At 39.7% G+C, this 15,691-nt stretch overlaps 2 protein-coding genes across 2 annotated transcripts; one reads left to right on the forward strand and one right to left on the reverse strand.

The window, feature by feature from the left end:
* The first annotated feature begins 2,910 nt into the window (after window positions 1-2,910).
* On the forward strand, window positions 2,911-3,519 carry LOC120671078. The gene has a single exon (XM_039951313.1). It carries the CDS (start codon window positions 2,995-2,997, stop codon window positions 3,286-3,288), a length of 294 nt encoding a protein of 97 aa, XP_039807247.1. The 5' UTR covers window positions 2,911-2,994; the 3' UTR covers window positions 3,289-3,519.
* Window positions 3,520-4,282: 763 nt separating this feature from the next.
* LOC120669574 (trafficking protein particle complex II-specific subunit 130 homolog) lies at window positions 4,283-15,093 on the reverse strand. The gene is made up of 21 exons (XM_039949363.1): window positions 14,812-15,093; window positions 13,906-14,135; window positions 13,593-13,774; window positions 13,177-13,360; window positions 12,964-13,054; window positions 12,267-12,427; window positions 11,778-11,867; window positions 11,494-11,655; window positions 10,933-10,994; window positions 10,671-10,761; window positions 9,915-10,066; window positions 9,582-9,804; window positions 8,904-9,449; window positions 8,270-8,482; window positions 7,699-8,065; window positions 7,529-7,619; window positions 7,366-7,450; window positions 6,110-6,293; window positions 5,495-5,775; window positions 5,227-5,317; window positions 4,283-4,658 (listed from the first exon to the last, which is right to left on the reverse strand). Exons 1-21 carry the CDS (start codon window positions 14,873-14,875, stop codon window positions 4,480-4,482), a joined length of 3,729 nt encoding a protein of 1,242 aa, XP_039805297.1. The 5' UTR covers window positions 14,876-15,093; the 3' UTR covers window positions 4,283-4,479.
* Between the last annotated feature and the right edge of the window lie 598 nt (window positions 15,094-15,691).

Genomic DNA, 15,691 nt, shown 5'->3' on the forward strand with positions numbered 1-15,691 from the left:
AAAATAAGGCGATATAAAATCTATATATCAAAAAGTAATTCATAACATTTTTCATATTAACTTGAATGAAGATAAACTTTATATCAAAATGGTAGCCCTCGATGTAATCTACAATTTTGTTGTTAAAATATTTTTGAATTAAAACTATTTAGGGTCTCAAAATATTGTTGTAAGTTTATAGATTTTGAAATTTAAAAGTTAAAATTAAATTTTGGGACTCTAAACAATTTTAGTTCAAAAAGTTTTCAACTACAAAGTTGTAGATCGCGTCGAGAGATACAATTTTGATATAAAGTTTGTCTTTATTCGAGTTCATATGAAAAAGTTATAAATTATTTTTTGATATAGAGGTTTTAGATCGTCCGGTTTGGACTTAGATAAGACTCAAAACCAAATTTAGGGACTTGGATGACACGAATGGACAAGTTTGATGATCTAAACAAATGGTTTATAAGTTTAGGGACCGGAACGACACAGCCAAACAAGTTTGAGAACCTAACGATCGATTTACGAGTTTAGGGACCGGGATGACACAGTCGAACAAGTTTAGGAACCGGTGGCGCACTTCACCCGACTTCTAGTTCATTTTTACCTTGGCTTGCGAAACGGCTTGACGCTACTGTACATCGATTTGCGCAAAATAGGTGAAACTAAATCCGGTAAAAGCTCTCCTAAACGGGGCAGAAACACTACTGGAAACCGAGGCTATGCCCACGGGCTTTGCTGAGTGCTAAAAATCGGGCACTCGTCAAATAGGCCATTTGCCGAGTGCCGGCCCATATGCACTCAGCAAATTAGGGGCACAAAATATATGATCTTTTTGCTGAGCCCCGGCACTCGGCATACCGTGGTAAAGACACTCGGCAAAATTTAAATCTTTGCCGAGGCACTCGGCAAATCTCGATTCTTTGCCGAGTGCATTTTTCTATCACTCGGCAAATTTTAAATCTTCGTCGAGTACCTTTCCGTCCGGCACTAGGCAAAGACATCATTAACAGCCAAACGGCCATCTCCCTCCCTTTTTTTTGCCGAGTGCTTTCTACTTTTGTTTTGCCGAGTGCCCGAAATAAAACACCCGGCAAAGCTAGCTTCGCCGCCACTTTTTTTTTTGCCGAATCCGGTTCGTCGAGCGCTGCACTCGGCAAAACCATTGCCGAATGTAAAAAGGTTTTTGCCGAGTGTTCTGGACACTCGGCAAAGCGCGCGAGTCCGGTAGTGAAAATACTCCCATGCTCTACGAAGCTGGATATAAATTAACCAAATGCCTTATAGTGGTGGACTTTACTGCATTCTTGGAATTTTATAGTTCAACCGCTTTAATTGCTGCTTCATTTCTAGATTATAGATATACTTCTTTACATATGTGATAGTCGCGTTCTACTCTGACGAATGCAGAGTGCCGCTACACGACCGATTATTCACCTTGACAAAAGCCGAAAGGCGAGCTAGCAAAATCTAAAAGCACGCTCTAGCCAGTAGGCAGTAGCCAAGGGTTCCCCTTACCGGTGGGAACCGGTCCGGTTTGACCGGTTACCGGTCAAACCGGTCCGGTCCGGTTTCGGTTTGGGCCGGTACCAAACTGGTCCAAATTCAAAATTCAAATTTGAATTAAAAAAATAAAAAATTCCTTAAAAAATTCCTAAAAAAACTTCAAGGTGCGACTAATCTAATTGTGTCAAATTTTCTCAAAAATTCATTCGTTTAACATACTTTTCAAGCATTTAAAGTTAAAAAAAAGAAAAAAATGAGACGGCCCATTAAGGCCCACTTGATAAACCGGTCTAACCGGCCGGTATACCGGTCAAACCGGCCGGTATACCGGTCCAAACCGGTTACACATGCGATTTTAAATTTGGATTTGAATTCAAACCGGCCGGTAAACCGGTCAAACCGACCGGTATACCGGTCTAACCGACCGGTATACCAGTACGAACCGATTGAACTGAGTTTTTTTAATTCAAATTTGAATTTGACCGGTTTCTACCTGTAACAGGTCAAACCGGTCCGGTTTACCGGAACCGGAGTGCTCCGGTTTGGGGTTCGGTGGGAAAAAAAAACCCACTAGCGATCGATCCCCTGTTTGCCATTTTCACCTAACAATCCACGCGATGTTCAACACGGCCAGCCCAACACCGTGAAAAACGTGCACTCGTGCAGTAACAACCGAGCTAGCCGTAGTAAAAAAAAAGAAAAGTTTAATTTTCACATTTAAATTGTCGCAAAAGTTTGATTTTCAACATTCAACTACGAAATCGGACAACATAAGTCATCCAACTGTCAAAACCGGGCAAATTTGGCCCTTAGGGTGGTTTTGCATTTTCTAAAAAAAATTAAATAAATCTAATTAGATTTAAAAAATCAAAACTAATTCACTTTAAATCAGAAAAATATAAAACTAGTACCAAAATTTTTCTAAAAATGTAACCTATCTATTATTGCTCCATTTGAATCTTAGTTATTAAAAATAATAGGCATAACTGCAAGTAGCCAAATATTATGAATATAAAAAAATAGATCTGAATAGCTCACAAGACATGTGACAATAGATAAGTTATATTTTTAGAAAACTTTTCATACCCATTTCATATTTTTTTGACTTAAAATAAATTACTTATAATTTTTTTAGTGTAAAATTAAATATTTTTTAATTCGGACAAAATGGAAAACCACCCTCAAAACCACCCCAAGGGCCAAATTTGCCCGGTTTTGACAGTTGGATAGCTTATGTTGTCCAGTTTCGTAGTTGAAGATTGAAAATCGGACTTTTAATAGTGTAAACCAGATTTTTTCCTTAAAAAAAAGTAAGAAATCCCAGGTTCTTTCTTGCTCTACTGGACTGCCGGTACGGTATATAAATAGTAGCCGTGCACATCCCCATGCTGCTCATCACTTCACTCTCGGTCACCTGCGATCGATCACCAAAGCCAAGCGAAGCAGCTAAGCTTTAATTAGTAGCCAACCGTGAAGCTAAGCGGCTGCCGCCGAGGATCATCGATGGCGTTCATGAGGTACCGCGCGCTGCCGCAGCGCGGGGAGCCGACGGTGGAGTTCCGGGCGTGGCTGGCGCAGTTCGACGCCGACCGCGACGGCCGGATCAGCCGGGAGGAGCTGCAGCACGCGCTGCGGAGCCTCAACGTGTGGTTCGCGTGGTGGAAGGCGCGGGGCGGGGTGCGCGCCGCCGACGCCAACGGCGACGGCGCCGTGGCCGGGGACGACGAGGCCGCCCGGCTCTTCGCCTTCGCGCAGAGGCACCTCCACGCCAAGATCGCCCAGCTCGGGTACTACTGAATCAACACCGATGATCCACGAGACGATCGTATGGTCGATCCGATGTGATCGAGTCTGTGTACTTTTGACTATATATATTGTAAGGGTGTGGATGATGAACTTATTTGTTACTGCTTGTGCTTTTGCAGTATTTTACAACATACTGTAAATATTCAGTACAACATCGCAAGTACATTACTCCCTTCGTTTCAAATTATAAGTCATTCCAAAAATTTTGGAGAGTCAAAATTTTTCAAATTTGACTAAATTTATATGATAAGATAATAATATTTATGATACCAATTAAGTATCATTAGATTCTTTGTCAGCTATATTTTCATAGTGCACCTATTTGATGTCATAAATCATTATATTTTTTTATAATTTTGGTCAAACTTTGAAATGGTTTGACTCTCCAAAATTTTTGGAATAACTTATAATTTGGAACGGAAGGAGTAAGTCCGAATAAAAACATGGTAAAAAAGATCTATGCTGTGCAGTATGACGACGAAAGAGGAAACTCCGAATAAAAACATGCTTTTGGGCACCACTACTCGAGAGTACTCTAGGGCAAGTATAATGCCTAGATGATCGTAACACCTTCCCGTACAAACTGCCTACCCGAATATGGTAATGGTAAGTTTAGTAGGTTAGTACATATGTTGGACTCTTCCTTGATCAGTTTGTGACGATGTTGACGGCAGATTCCATTACACTTATTCGAGCATAATGGAAAGACTCCTGAATTAGAAGAATATATCCCTCCCCAAGCAGAACAATCGCGTTGGCAGAAGCCAGATAATCATTTTCTGAAGCTGAACTGCGATGTGAGTTGAGATCAGATACGCAGGTGAGTGTTTACATGCGTCTGTGCCTGCTGAGTACTATGCACATGCTAGTTCAGAGTCTTTATAACCTGAAGTAGTCACTGGCGATTTGCTTCGTGGACCTGTTTAATGGAGCTCGTTTCCATCTATGCCAATAGGAACAGTTATCTATCCGCAACCAGATAATCTGCAGAAAAAAATCAGTCTCACGAATTTCGCAGGATCCCGGAGAACCCAATCCGACTAATCAGTGGATAATGTACAATCGTTCGGGTGATCATGGCACAAGAAAATTTACAAGAAACTCGTTCCAGCGAAATGTCTGCACAAAGGAGATCTCGCCCGAAACGGGGACTCTACAGCTCATGTAAGAGAAAAATGGCACTCATGCCGCCGGTATACAGTAGGAGGTGCTAAGGGCCGGAGGGAGGACGCACACTAGGTGGGGCCCTGCCGGGTTGCAGCTGATGTTCACCTCGCCCACCTCCGGCAGGCCCAGCTGCGGCGGGTGGACGTACCCGGACACCAGCGGGATGCATGTCACCGTGATTTCCATCCTCGAACCTGTGAACAAGAGTGCGGTGTGAAGAATGGTGTTCTTATTTAGAAAATCGAATTGAAAGTCGGCATTCTTCTTGCAACATAGTGCTGGACATGGATTGAAACATCTAGTACCATGATCAAGGTTTTAAATAGCGGGCTATGACAAATAGCGGCGTATTTTTTTCCGAGGCTATGAGGCTATAGCGGAAGCTATAGTGGGCTATGACAAATAGTGATTCACTACTAAATCATGAAAAATACAAGTAATAGATGCACAAAAACATAGTAATTAGCAAATTTCATAAACATAAATATGTTTCTAGAGCTATGGGAACATTACTTAAGTTGACAATGCAATAAAAATCATACAATCAAATATTTATTTGTCCAAAAGACCAAAACAGTAGCACTGAGCTAAGGATAATGCTATAGCAGAGCTAAAGCTATGCTATTTAGCGCAGCTATAGCCCAATTTAGCGTCCATAGCGGCACAAATACAAATAGCGTAGCGGGAACCCTCTAAAAAGGCTATAGCGGGGCTATAGCGAGGCTATAGCCCGCTATTTAAAACCATGACCATGATTCATACCTTGCTCGTTTGACAATGATACATGACCACATTTCCTCCCGGCCACCATCCAATTCTGGGGGTTTGCGTCAACCTGATAAAGTATTTCATCCTGCCACACAAAGTCCAAGTTTAGTTGTAAAGAAAGCTGTGCATATAGTTTTTATCCTTAAAGCTTACTTATCAACTGCATAAACACTACGGCACGCTGCTGCAGGATAATTGACATTATAGGACAGGTAGCACAACAGAGGTGCAAAGTTGAGCAAATAATGTTCTGCAGACTTACGCCAGATATGGATGCATCCTCTGGGCTTTTCAGCCTTTCAACTCTCCATCTCATATTAACTAACTGCCCAACCCTGAGGCAATCGGTAGAAAATGGAAGGAATCCAACTGCTAGACATGGATCCAGGACAGGTCGCTTCAATCTCAGTGCAATCTTGAACAAGAGCTCTTCAGAATCACCAGGTTGGACAGGAACTGGAGAATGTGCTCCAGTTGTTCTTTCACCAGATATTCCATACTTGATATTCAGCATGCTGTCTGTATTTTCGACCTCATCCAGATCTGAAAAACATGAAGTCCAAAAAGTCAGTACACAGAAAATTGTTCTCAAACCTTTCAAAAAAAGAAAATTGTTCTCCTAAGGGACTTCATCTTTCCTGCAAGTTTATAAGACTTTTTTTTCTCGAACATGCAGGAGAGCTGCGTATCTTTGTATTAAGGATTAGAAATAGTCCAATTACAAGAAACCAAAACCACCTTGGACCAGAATGGCATTGGTAAAACTATGTTAACACCACAAACTATTACAAAAAGAGAAACTGAAGGAACTGAGCAACACACAAAAAGGACTGCACATTACTGAAGCCCTCGGCCAATACCGTATTATAAGACTTACCTTTTGTGCCACTTAACCGTATTATAAATAGAATTCCAGCTCTGGAAGAAGGAGCAATAACAAGAGGGAATAAACTTGATGCTGGTCGGCCATCTCCCTTGCCCAAGTGCTCAAATCCAGATTGAAGATCTAACTGTACATCCTTTACATGCAGAGTGGCCTTCACTTCAGAGCGCAGTATGACCTAAAAAGGCATAAAAATACTCAGATAAAAAAGCTCACACAAATATTGATAATTAGCACTGGAACTTGCATCAATATACAATATTTATCATTGCCAGGATTTCTGCTTCTAACAAAATATGAGACATATTATGGTGCCTTTTGTAACAAGGTCATCAAAAGATAATATAATTCATATGTCTAACAAACCAACTTATGATGCTACCACAGGAAGACATTATTGTAATACGCTTCAAGAATTTTTCAAAAATGCATAATATCTTTGACAGGAATATATCTTTTTGGCAATAGAACAAACGTGGAAGTTTTGATCAAGTCACTGAGCAAGAAATCTCTGGCTATCGCTCTCATGAAGTTGAAATCTGAAGATATATGCAAGTGGCAAGCCAAGTTGAAGTTTTTTTTTCTCCAATACACAGGAGAGCTGCATATCATTGTATATTAAGAAGAGAATGGTCCAATTACAAAATCCATCTCAGCACCTTGTATCAGAGTGACGAAAAGAAATGTTTTGACCAGTAGACTGTGACACAGAAAAAACTGAAAGGAAGGACCTGACCTAGGAGCAAAAGATCACACTAAAACATGCCTAGGTTACCCTTCCTAGCCCCAGACCAGCAAGGCCCTTAGCTCCCCCTACTAGCCACAAGTGAGATTCATCTTTGAAGGCCTGTAGAGCGGTCTGGATGCTCGGAGCAAATCCATCAAACACGGATGAGTTTCTGTGCTTCCAGAGGATCCATGCTCCAAGAATTAAGTTGAAGTTAAAATACACTTTCTTAAGGCCCTAACATGAATACTTCTTATATGCTTTAAACTAACATGTAAGAGTACAGGCAAATAATGACTAATGATTTCCTGTACATGCGCGTCATCAACCAAAGTTGCCACAGTACTAGAGAACTACGGGAAACACAAAGCCTAGGCAATTTGAAGATGTTCTATGAAAACTGATGCCGTATAAAGACCGCAACAATGCCAAGCCCATCAAAGAATGCAAAATTTTACATGTACGCATAGATTCACATACATATGTCACACTCACACATGTGCTAGATGGGAGAAAACTCTACCTGTAGAAGTAGGGTGCCATCATTGCACTTGTCTACAACACGTGTGCTCACATGGAATGGGTTAGTGAAATGTACTGCGATGGTCCTGAAATCACAATGGTTAAACATATTGACTTGCCATATGAAAAAAGCAATGCATTAGAATTGCGATGAGAAGAGCTACCTTTCGAATACTTGATTATGGAAAACTCCAAATTCAAGCTTGAGAGCAATCATTCTCATCCCATCAACTATGCTCTGCTTCTGAGGAGATGCTGAAAAAAAAAAGATGGAAAGAAAGGTCAACTGACATCATAACCATCATAATAAATTTAACACTTGTTACTTACAAACCTGGGGATTCTCCTCTAGCAATAGTATCATCAATAGCACGAACAGGAAACCAAACAAGAGTTGTTACATCACTAGCCCAATCTGGAAGCTTTATCTTCCCATTTAGAATTGGGATCTTTTCAACCTTTCCAGCTTCAGTAGAGCTATTAGCAGAACTAGCATGGTCCATATCACCTCTGTAATTTTCTATTTCAATCATCTGAGACTCCTCTATTTTCAGTTCAGCACCAGCATCTATATGCAATATGCCACCTTTTAAAGAATAGTCTATTGGCTTAACTATTAATCCAATCCATTGGAGCTCATTCATGAGCAATGCAGAGGACACAGCAGGAGTAATATCAACTAAAGCCCTTGGTTTTCTCACCTGCATTGGAGAGTTGGAGTAATGAGAACAAGGCTGTCTTACAAACAATATAACCAAATACGTTCGATGATTACAAGAGAACCATGTATATTAGGTGCCCTGCTTTTGTTTTGAAAAGACACCTAGTTCTTAGTGTCAGTTTAATGATATGAACCGCGGGAATCAAGATTTTATAAAATACTTCAGCGCATTTTAGTGCGTCACCTTCAAAACAGGTCTTGTTGGCTTCTCAAAGCTCATGAATTCATCGGTTTCCACTGGACCATCTTGAGAAAATCCATGTGATCTGAATGACAGCTTGCCAATGTGTCCAGTAAGAGCACCCAACACATAGGAACCAGGCTTTTGAGGTGGAATGTCAAAAGAGATGGTATTTCTACCTGGTTTGAGAACATGAGAGTCTGAACTCTTTATTGCCTGCATGACATGTCAATATCAACCCATTAGGTGACTGAAGAATAGTTTATGGACTAGAGTTTGCATGTACTTTATAGCGCTCTCTTCAATTCCAGATACGAGTTCATTACAACATCAACATGGTTTCTAATATGACACCTTTTGACTAACAATATCTATGAAATGCATTATTTAAAAAAATATTCACAAATTACAAAAGTATGTTTTAAGTGACATCAACCTTATCTTATCAGTCTTTATGATCCTTCCTTATGGTCAATAGCAACAACCTTAAATGGACTTATATTTTAGGTAGTAATAGTTTTGATTTCTGAAATCCATCATGCAATAATGAAACAAACATGGAAACTGTACATCCATAACATGGAGAACTCAATATACCACAAAGTAAATGAGGTAGCAATCAGTAAGATAGTAATACCTTGATACCTTCATCTGTACTAGATGAAGCTGACAATCTTAAACTGAGAGACTCCAGTGTGATGTCATCCGGGAAGCCACTCCAAACTGCTACAGATAGGGTACCAGGATCTCCATCACATAATTCTAGTGGTGGACCAGCATTTCCAGCAAATGTAATTAGCGATGAGACATCAAGTGGCACAAGATGCTTCATTTCACTGTGAGCAAGTCGAACGACTTCTGACTGAAAAGCTTGCCTCTCTTTAGATGAAAACAAGGTGCTGTCCAGAGAAAGTAACTTTACACAGGACGCCAAGTAACCAGCTTCATCATTAAGAATCTTCTGGCATTCTGCAAGATCAGGAAGAACATCTGCCAACAGCTCTTCCCAGCCTTCTGCAGAATAGAGAGCACAAACTTTCTCATAGGATTTCACAGCCAGGTCATAATTTCCATGTTTAAAGAACAGAGCTGCAATCTCTCCATCAAGCACAACTCCATGTCTTTTCCACCAGGAGCGGTGATAATTGTCAGCTGCACCTTTGGTAAGCTCCATATATCTTTTCTGTAACACCCAAAAAAAATTGAATCATTACCTCTAAAAATCAATTAGTTCAAGAAGAGGGAAGCGTTACAGTGAACCTTTTTAACATATAATGGGTGTATGAATATATCATGATGAGAATGGATACACTACCTCAAATTCTTCTACAGATGAAAGTGATGTCATAAAATCAGGATCTGATATCGTCTGTTTCAGATCATGTTCAGCTGCAACATGAATTTCCGACAACCTCATTGGCCGATCAACTGGCAGAGAAGTTTCTGACATCGCTGGACCTGACATTGTTCTTGCCATGAAGTTAGAAGCAGATCTGTTGGGAGAAAGTTTTGAATCAGCATCGGCATCTAAACCTGAACTGCCCAGACAAAAATATACAAAAGTGTATAAGTAAATAATATTCACAATCCAATGTCTTTTACTCTGAAGATAAATGCACAACAAAAGGGGTGAAATGTTAGCTCTTACCCATCAGCTGAATCATATAACTCAGACAAATTTCCAACAGAAAGAAAAGCTCTGCGCCTATTAGCCTCACGTAGAAGTAAAGAAGGTTCTAGTGGCAGAGGTTTCCTATAAATGTTGAAGAGCTTTTCTCTTGATTTTGATTGAAGAATCATCTGCATAAGGAAAAGGTACCATAACTTTAAGTTACAGTTTGCAATGTATTTTATAAGTAGGCACACTGAGGATAGTTAAAAATATATTCAAAAAATCAATCGGAAATATGAGTCAGTATACAACTATGAATTATCATATTCAAGTATTTGCACCTCTTAAAATTATGCAATCTACTGCACCCCATATTTTTATTAGATATAGAAAATTTCAGGAACAGCTTTGTGGTTTACTGTTCGATGCTCGTCACTGTTACCAGTATCCCAGATATCCAGATTCTTTTTCCTTCTTTATCAAACATACAGTTATATTTTCTTTCATTTGTGAGCCCTGATGTAACAGAGTTTGCATGTGAGTGAAAATACACACTGATGAATACAAGGGGTCCAAGCCGTACATGCTGGAACGGTTCTGATAAGGCAATGAATAACATGGAATAGCACAGTCAAATGAGAAAAAATTGTATACAGAGAGGAAAACAAAGTTAGTGTGTATCAGTTGGGAAGGATATGGGGCAACTAGATAGAACAGGAGGCATATTTGACTTTTCATGCAACATGAAGCATAATTAGAAACCAAAGCAAAGCAAAGCTGAAAAATAATTACCTTCTCCTTCTCCATTACTTCAGCCGATGAGTCAGGTGGAATTAAAGGCCATGTAGCTGGCTTTGGCCATGGCAGCATGCTTAAAGATGCACTGTGAACATTTTAAAAATGACAGTTTGAATGCAAGATTGTATTGAATAACTAAAATGCTGCATCTACAAGCTCTACTAAGACTTTATAAGAAGAGGATTGCAGTCTAGTAATTTAACTGTCCAATGAAAAGGTGGATTCGGTAAATGAAACATAGGTATTGATCTTATACCTGTTGACTGGACTCTTTTCTATCTCAACCCCATAACCAATCAAGTAAGCAAGCCTCATAAACTGTGGCATCCATAAAGAGTGACATATAAGCAGAAAGTTCGTATGTTGTAAACAAATTAGGGCAACATAATCTAAAAGGTATGCAAGAAAAACCTCGACCACACACTAGAATTCCATTGTACAAAGAATCTAATAACAGTTGGGTTTTACATGTCTCCAATGCAAGATTGAAGAGTGACATGTAAGCAAACAGTGCTGTATGCCATAAACAGATTTGGGGAACATAATAAAAAAGGTATGCAAAAAGAACTTGTACAAACAAGCTAATAAACTAGTAAGATGGCAAAAAATAAGCACTATTAAGTTGGGAGTATTGACAATGTTCATTAAAGCCTACATGCCTAAAATGAGCGTAAAGCCCAAAAACAATCTATCAAACAATACTTACAAATTTAGCATTCCTCAATTACAGATATGAAAACAGAACACTCAAAATCAAGACAGAATAACAATATGCCAGACAAATCAATAGTCGGATAACAGAAGTACAACAGCTTGCCTTAATACGGCAGAGAGAATAAAGGTCACCCTGAAGACGATAGAATTCTTTCTCTGAGTCAACAGAAACAGCCTCACCATCATAATGTGAAGAAGTAGACTTTATCAAACCCAAACATGCAGTTATCACCCATACTTCACGGAAGCAAAATGGAAGAGAATTCTGAAGGGGGAAGGGAAAGCATAATCAGGGGTTAAATAAACAAGCACTTCACAATGGCAATAGTCCTTCCAACACGTATAACAGTTTGTACATGAGGAAAACAGTAAACCACAGTCACATACTTCATGCAAGGCAAGTGTCTTGGAAAAGCCAACAACAAAAGCATGTCCTCTGGCAGCAACCTCAATTGGACGAGACAATTTAAACAATAGCTGCACAAAAAGGAGAAATCAAAATAAATGATAAAGGCGATGTATGATTTTCTTCTGGCCTAACAATCATTAATAAGAAACTAAAGCAAAAGTGACTCTAGCATGAAATTCGTACTTCTACATAGCATGGAATATCTAAAGCATAATGACACTATTTGACATGAAAATTTGACAGCTTGTAATGTACCATTTGAAAAAAAATATATATCAGTCGCTTCGAACTCAACCCCTGATTGTAAAGATTTTGCCCACTTGTAACAGAAAAGAAAAGGAAGAAACATGGTAGGCTAAAACTAGCAACAAAATCAAAAGAATGATTGTAAACACACTGCTATAAGATGTTTGCCATTATATCTAGATTGCAAAGAACAGCAATTGAATAATCCACTATGTACAAACCTTAGCCTGGCAAGCAAATATGTACTGTCTAAACTCAAATTCTCTGAATACATCATCCTGAACAATTTGGGTCAGTGCTTTGAACCCTGGATTTAGCAGTGCAGCCTGATCATCACCAGTATCTAATCCTCCAAATTCTCGATGTTTCCCTGAAGAGGTCACTGCATTCATGGAAAGAAGGTTATATCTATACTAAATAAGCAAAATGAAAATGTCAATCAATCTAAGTGGTATTGCATTAGAAATTCTAAAGTGGCATTCCATATATAAAGTTATTTTGGCAGGAAAGTGATAAACTCTAGTGCCATAACAGTTTTGAAGTGAGAGAAGTAACAGATAATAAATAATCAGTGGCATATCTGCAGAAAGAACATGAAAAGTTTCACAGATAGATACACAGGTTCATAGGTTGCAAGCAGTACACTGACCAATGATCAGAAGCTATATTCAATTTCTCTATTGTTAACATAAAATTTGCCAAGTCTCAAATATGGACTATAAATGAGGACTTTATGCTGCAGATAAGAACGCATGTCATGCTAACTTCAACTTTCATCACTCTTGAAATAATTCTACACTCAAACCCGGGTGGTAGTTTTAAACCAACTAAGTCTTTTGTGAATTTGATGCAAATAGAACTAGTTATAAAACTCAAAACAGAATGCAGGGTTATTGTCAAATAAAATTAGCGACAAACCTGATTCTGAGTAGCATAGTTCAAGTTCATCATATTCACGGAGTGAATCTTCATGGAGATTACTCATCTCAAACATGAACGCCAAGCTTTCCTGAACATACAAGGAATTCAAGTGTAAACAAAGCCACACTGACAAAGAGCAAAATGGTAGATAAAACCCACTGAAAAATGTGGTAACAGTTAGCAAACATCACCACAGCTGCATAGGTTTACCTTCAGAATGAAGAAGTTGCAGAAGTTCCATATCGGGGTAAACCGCTGCTCACTTAACCTTCGGATTTCCTCTTCATAAAATTGAACCCGCCTGTCTAGTGTGTTTCTGACGCAGTCCATCATTTTAGAGTCGAAATCATCCCAGAATTCCGCATCGGGTACGTGGAGATCAAATTTGCAGCATCTATATCATAACAAGCATTTTTACACTATCAATAACTCAACACTGTTTGTAATACCGATAAAGTTTAACCCACTAGTCCTAGAGGGTTCGAAAGTAGAAACATCCTCGTAAAAACAACTTTAATGCAATATAACAGAATAAAAGCTTGACTTGAACCATTTTGAGAACAGAAAGCATGTGCATTCTCTGTACAAATGTTACCAGAACTATCATGGACAAGTGTTAATAATACCTTTCTCTCTTTTTGGTGTTGAAATCAGCCTCAAGCCTAGCATATACTTTCTTTGCCATCTTAGTTGCTTGATCATTGCTAGGATGGGCCTTGGACACAAACACAATAAACCATTCGCGTTCATCATTTTGCACAATTAATTTGAGGCGAGGCTTAAGAATGGTCTTGAATTCATCAAGATCCTGCACATTTTTATAAATGAAGGAATAGCAAAAGTCATCCACATGGTACATTTGATAAGCACTGTTGTTTAAGCGAAGAATCGAAACGAGCAGCATGCAATAGGGAGGGAGGATTTCCCATAGGAAAGTACCTCACAAGTGACAAGAACAACAGTAGCATATGGTTCCCGGAACCAGAACAAGTATTGTTCTTGCGGAAATCGACTGCGCAACCTTGAATCAGTTGTTTGTATAAACTCAGCTGGTAGATCATCAACAAAAACAGGATTCCTCGCCTTGTTGTTGAGACAGGCCTTTTTCACTGGCACACGCCGCTCAAAACTCTCCTTGACATTGAGCCACAAGTCACTCACATCTTCAACTGCCAGAAAAGGTAGTCTAACATATGAGAAGGAATCTATATACATATATAAACTTGAATTCACTTTTCATTAGATGCACAGCAAAAAATTGAAGTGATTGTAAGCTACTTCAATTGTGATCCTTCAAACGGTTACACCTACAGGGTGTTTGCCCAACCTTCACTACACAGGTATGCATGGGTTGCAGTGTAGCAAGGGTGACTTATGCATGCTCCTACCTACCATAGAACCTATGCCCCTGAATGAATTTACATTGAGTAGGATCAGGAACAACAGCATTGTTAGTATGAAGTTATATGAGTTGACTCGTAGCAATATTCCGAGTCATGATCTGGAGTCTATGAAAATTAAGGTTATGAGAAATTACAGAAGATTTGAGGTCTCTCCACATTGTTCTCAAGCTTAAACACTCTAAATCTCACTAGACAGTCAGATGCAACCAGCAGCAAGCAAAACCCAACCACGACTCCTATAAAATCACATAGCTACAGCAGACGCAAAACCTCAATCCAGCTCCAGTCGCCGCCTGAGGGCGGCAGGGCGCGGTTTCGAGCTGCCCAGATCGCGCCCCGCCGCAACTCGTGAGGTCGCGGCAGTGCGCCACTGGAGCATTCCGGATCTGAGGGGGCTAGAATTAAGGGTTAGAATACAGAGGGGACGTGAGAGGGACAGTACCGGCGATGACGATGCGGTCGCAGGAGGACTTGATGGTCTGGAACTGCGCGAGGTAGTTCGCCATGGCCGCCGCCGGAGTAGGGGAGTATGAGATCTCGGGGGAATACAACTTCCACGCAGTCCCTACTGCTCCATTAAGCGCTCTCCGCCGCCGTGGAGGCCGCCGGAGACGAGGGTCCGGCGAGGCGCGGGCTCGCGAGATGCAGTGGGGCGCGGGGCGGGGGTAAGCAGTTGGGACTTTGGACAAACGAAAGGGCTAAACGGGTGTTTCATCGGAATTCTGTAACATGGTTCAATCAGGGAGGCTCACATTTTTTAACAGAACTCTTTACAGAATTACATGTGAAAATAAGTATCATTAGATTTATCATGTAATATATTCATATTAAATCTATTTGAAAATACAAATGTTAGTATTTTTACAAATTTATTTGACTCCTCAGGAACAGTTGCATTCTTTTTAGGAAAAAGAGAGTAGTTTTAGAAATAATATATGAAGGTACCAATCTATCTATCTATACTATAAAAGTTGAAACAATTAAAAATATTTCTCACCAAGATTAGGTCCACCGTAACCCTCACGGAGGTCCCATTGTCGTGCCAAAAAGCTTGACGAAAGGGAGGGGGAGATTGATTTCGTCCATATTTTTCACCAAAATTTTATTACCTTTTACACCAGCAATTTCCTATACCCACCCCTTTACCCACGTATTACTTTCCTTTAGCATACACATACTTTCCTTTGCACATACATTGACCCCATAATTCACGTTATTTTTTCTTTTGGGAGGACAATAGTTGACATTATTATTTATGGAAGGAAAAGAGAGACGTGTATTATTTAGAAGAAAAATAAATGACATTGTTGCTTGATGGTTTT

Source organism: Panicum virgatum, chromosome 4N (genome assembly GCF_016808335.1).
Source record: "Panicum virgatum strain AP13 chromosome 4N, P.virgatum_v5, whole genome shotgun sequence".
NCBI lineage: Eukaryota > Viridiplantae > Streptophyta > Magnoliopsida > Poales > Poaceae > Panicum > Panicum virgatum.